Source organism: Parasteatoda tepidariorum, unplaced genomic scaffold, assembly GCF_043381705.1.
Source record: "Parasteatoda tepidariorum isolate YZ-2023 unplaced genomic scaffold, CAS_Ptep_4.0 HiC_scaffold_4408, whole genome shotgun sequence".
Taxonomy (NCBI): Eukaryota; Metazoa; Arthropoda; class Arachnida; order Araneae; family Theridiidae; genus Parasteatoda; species Parasteatoda tepidariorum.
Genome location: NW_027261765.1, coordinates 1 through 5,202, shown reverse-complemented (window position 1 = coordinate 5,202; position 5,202 = coordinate 1). Strand labels below are relative to the sequence as shown.

At 30.6% G+C, this 5,202-nt stretch overlaps 1 protein-coding gene across 1 annotated transcript; it reads right to left on the bottom strand.

Moving 5' to 3' along the window:
• Positions 1–255: 255 nt before the first annotated feature.
• LOC122273444 (constitutive coactivator of PPAR-gamma-like protein 1) lies at positions 256–4,066 on the bottom strand (the record flags this gene model as incomplete). Its single annotated transcript, XM_043057510.2, is given in 2 exon segments — positions 256–420; positions 3,201–4,066. Coding segments are annotated over 2 exon segments (822 nt in total), but the record flags the coding sequence as incomplete, so codon positions are not given.
• Positions 4,067–5,202: the final 1,136 nt, after the last annotated feature.

Sequence of the window (5,202 nt, the reverse complement as noted above, 5' to 3'; positions counted from 1 at the left end):
TTGTGAGAATGACCCATATATATATTTTTACATTACATTAGCTGCATGTAATTTTGCTATTAAAATTAATATTTTCTTAAACTCCCTCAAACTTTGGTCAGGAAACAAAACAAAAAAATCCCAAAAAAGACATGTGAACTCTACAGATTAGTCTACAAATCTATCTCTAAAATAAATTTTTTACTATACACATCACAATTAATTATAATTATATATATATATTTAAGAAGTACAAGTACAATAAAAGTTTATTACTTTTCCTTTTGCATCAGGACATAAGGAGCGATGAAAAACTGATAAATCTGAATCTCCAAGAATATGATTACCAAGAAGAGCTGCAACTACACATATTCTACTAGGATGAAGATTCAAGCACCTGGTAACTTCATTTAAAATGTACTCTTTTGTTTCCAAACAACCCTACATATAAAATTTATATTTAATTACTTTATAATTAAATATTGATGCTGTAATACATAATAGATAGAAAAGAAAAATAGTTTTCACAACTCCTAAAAGAGAAAAACAAAGTTTGATTGAGCTATTTTGGCAAGAATTGAAGGGAGAAAAAAATCGTACCTGCATTTTCAAATAATCATTGGTTTGCAAGTTTACAGACACTTAGAAAATATGTTTTCACCCTGTGGCAGAATTTCTTAGAGCTATCTGCAACAAAACTCTCTAGCACTAATATCTTTCTGCAAGATACTTTCAATAATAACAAGCATATATGTTACTCATTTAAAATAACAAAAGCGCTGTGTTTACAAAATAATATATATAATTGTTTTGAATTGAAAATGTCATAATTTTTTAGTCTAATAGTATGGGAGATATCCTTGCATTTTGCTTGGGAGGAAAGCACAAATTGCTTCTTTCTTCGCATTTTGTAAATAATCAACACAATAAAAAATCAGTAGTTATTGTCGAAAAAAAGATCGACGACGAAATCACGCGAATCGGATTCTTCAAATGAGATTTTCCTTTTGAGATGATGTAGTTGTCATAAATAATATTGTATAAAAAATATCAGATTTAAAAACTATGGTGAAATCAATAGCAACAACTACCAAAAATTTGATAGAATTATTGCCTTAAAAAGTAAATACTCAAAAGCACGATTCCAATTTTCTATATATATCGAAATATTTCGGAATATTCGAATATCGAAATATTTAAAAAACTATGTGAAAATCAATATTAATAAATGCCGAAAATAGAGATTTAAATATTACCAGTAAATTTTTGCAGAGGAGAAAAGTAATTTTTTTTACATTTCAAAAGAAAAATCTTTCTGCAAGAACTCTGCAACGTTCTGCGACAATGTCACCGTGATTCTGCCACGGGGTGTTTTTGCATGTTAAATATTGTTTGCTACATAAATGCAAAACTGGACCTTTATCCATTACATCAAGGCACTCACAAAAGAAAAATAGAGAATATAGGTACAAACAGAACTGACTTGAAATACCAAAAGTACTAAAAACAATAAACACCTAATAAGAGTTACACATTAAAACATATAAATTACATAATTAAAAATAAAAAGGAAGATTTCCACCTCCTGATTTATGGCAAAATAATGGCAAAGTCTTAACAACTTCTGTGTAATTGTCTGACAAAATCTCAAAAAAATATCTCAGAAACTAACTAACTTGAATTATATAATTCATAGCCACCCCCGGGAAAACTTCTACTTGTTTTTTTTTTGTTTTTTTTCTTAAAAAAAATCCAAATTTAAAATAGATTTGGCATTTTGGCGATTGTAGTTAATGCGACAGATCATGATACAGAAATATCCCCAAACTAAAAATTACGAAAAAATTATAGTGAATGATACCCTAGAGTGCTCATGATATCAGAACATTGGACATAAAATACAGTTTGCAAACATATCCTCTATGCTGTAGATTTAGGTCAAGGTTATGTGTTGATTTAGTGTCTGCACTGCAAAAAAAAACATTAATTCAGAAGAATTCTACTTGTAAATTCACAAAGGCAAATTTCTTGGCATAAGTACCGATACATGGCTACCTATTTCTTTATAAAATTTTGCAAATTCAGAAAACTTTTTGGTACCTTGGAGATTGTATTGTGTGCAAATAGATATTGATAAAGATACTTCCAATATTTTTGGAACAAATAAAATTTCAATCAAAAAATGTTTCATGAATTAATGTGTGACCAAGGAGTCAGGGTTATAAACAATTTAGCTTTTTTAAACTGCATAAATATAAACATTTTTTAAAACAAATTTAAAAATCCAATACAAGCATGGGGATATTTTCGTGTTGTGTCAACTACAATCACTAAATGAATTTTAATCTTGGAGAATAAAGAGACTTGAATCTTTGAAAAACCCTGTTCACCGATGGATATATAACCTAACAGGGCTAAGTTAAAAAATAATACACTTCATTGCTCTCTCTCTCTCTAGGAGAGGTTACTTTCTTATCTCTGTGATAGTCGGACCCTATATATATATATTTTTTTAAATTTAGAGCTTTGCCCGGAGGTGGCAACAAGTTTTACCCTTTAAGACTGTGCTCTTCTGTGATATTTTTTATTTCGGATCTCACAGGCTACTAAATGTTTTTTAAATTTACATTTTTTACTCTTTTACGAATAAAGTAAAAGGAAATTAATAAAAACTTCCCTACCACAAAAAGTGTTTGACATACACAATTATTTACTTCAATTTGATTTCTCAATTTATTTAAATTGATCATGTATGTCATTGACAGGAAAAATTGGTGACATATGTCATACAATTTAAACTTGTTATTTTGAAGCTATTTTTTTCATGAAAGCATAATTTATATGAATTAGAACACTACTAGCCAAGCTGGTCATAAGTTTAAAACCTGGAACAATTTATTAAATATTATATAAACAATCTATATATATTATATAACTACATTCATGGCACCTTGACAGTTTAAATTGATAGCTTATTATAATATAAACTCTAATGAGAAATTTTTTGTTTAGTTTCACAGTTCGGAAATAATAATCGGACATTTCACATAAAAAAAATAGGATATCTAGGTTCAAATTCTAGAGAAGATTGACTAATGAATACAGCATGGAAGTAAACAAATAAAATATGTCCTCAAAATTCATATAAAATGAAGGAATGACAGCATGAGAAGCTATGAATTTAAATTGTTTTGTACACTTATCATGCTTTGAATACTTACCTTAAAGGTCAGTTTCAATTGTACTGATGAAAAATATCGATGAGGATCGAAAATGATGTATTCTGGGTCATCAGCTAGCAATCCATGATAGTTATATTTTTTTAAATATGAGATTACCTCTTGGTGATGATCAGTAGTAGTTAAAACAACATTAACTTTCAAATGTCGTAATAATATTCTCAAACAAGTACGAAGAGCGTTTGGCGCAACCCACCAGACTTTAGGAGGAGGCGTACCTTTACAAGCGGCATGTCTAAGAACTTGAGTTATTTTCTCCTTTTCAACTTTTTGTTTTTCAACCCACTTGGTCATTCTTTGTGGGTCTGATGTTCCATTAAAAAAAACTGTTATTTCAATATTACGTTTGTTGACTACTTGAAAGAATGTTCTAAGAAAATCTACCATTCTATTCCACTGTCCCCCGCACACCCAATCACCAAAATAACCACCATAAAGTCTATCTAAACAACATTCACCATCCATTACAAGACATAATGGACTGGGTATAACTTCATGGGGTTGGTATCTAAAATCATGTTCAACTCTAGGGCCTATATTTGACAACATAACATTTCTAGCTATTTTTACTAAATCCACCGGCACACAGGCACTTGGGCAGAAAGTCTCAATAAATCTTTGAAATGATTCAATTGTCATGATTGTAAAATATTTAGAAATTAATTGTCAAAAACAAATTTAAATGTTATACGCATAAGTAAAAACTTCTGTTAGCTGAATACGTTAAAAAATATGTAAATTTATTGTTTAACTTTTTCACTATACAACCCATTACTCCATGTGTTTTGTCACCGCAAAAAAATTGGTAAGAAAAGCGCTTGCGTCTGCAGCGCCAATGCCACCCCAAAAAGAAGTAAGTCGTAGTTTCGGTTTGTTTTAAAAATAAGAGCAGACAAGAACATGCCAAACACTTAAAATTTCAGGAACTATTGAGTTTTTTTAAATTTGTATTATGAAAAAATAAGTTGTGCTTTATTTAATAATTTGTTAAAAAGTTGCATATCGAAGTTTAATTGCGTCGAATTGACGAATTGCATCCAGAGACTGTTCTCTCTGGATGTGTTTCACGCACCTCCGAGGAAGTAGAAACTGGTTAGTTTTTTGCGAAGAAATATATTTCACCCCCCCACACCCCCAATAGAGGAGCAACATAAAACAAAATCACTTGAGCAAGGAGACATCACTGTGAGCTTTAACATCACTGGTGTAGTATTTTATTCCAACTTGATATCTACGGTCTCCAGTGAACGTGTAGGTAACACAGGTGCTTTGACAGATGTTGGGCTACCAACCCAGACATCAATATAAGGTTTTTTCAACACAACAAAAATCTTTTCATGCAAACCTAAAAAGGGTTTTTTACACGGTTTACGTGTAAACCTTCTAACCTTAAAACGAGGTCTGCGACAATTTGCTCTATTCTACGCACATTACCCTAATCCAAAACCTTGGAAAACAACCTTCAACATAACAACCTTAAAACGAGGTTGTCTTAGGGTTCTCAAGCGGGAAAAAAAAACTTGAATAAAGCTAGTTCTAAGATGAAAATCATCTTAAATCTACATAATTATAAGGTTTCCGTTTGCAGCGTTTTCGTATGCTCAGCTAAAATCTATCCTGTCATAAGATTTTCATTGACAATGCAATTTAATGCTATTGCTAGTGTACGTTGGGTAAAACGTCATTCTGATGTCATCTTTGATGTCATCTCTCCCACGATTGCATGACGGCGCGTTTCATTATTTGTTTTATATTTTACTTCTTATAGCTTTCCCAGTCCGAGGAAAATTCTCCTTTCCATCAATTTTGCTTGATTTTGGGGGAAATAGTCGTTTTTTATCAGTCTGACTTACTTTGATGTAGGAAAATTGATTTACAAGTTAAAATATCGTTTAATATGAAATTTTTTATTTTATTTAATGATTTGATTGATAAAAACACAAAATAAATAGAGTATATGTAATACTCAAGTCCCGCAGTGGAC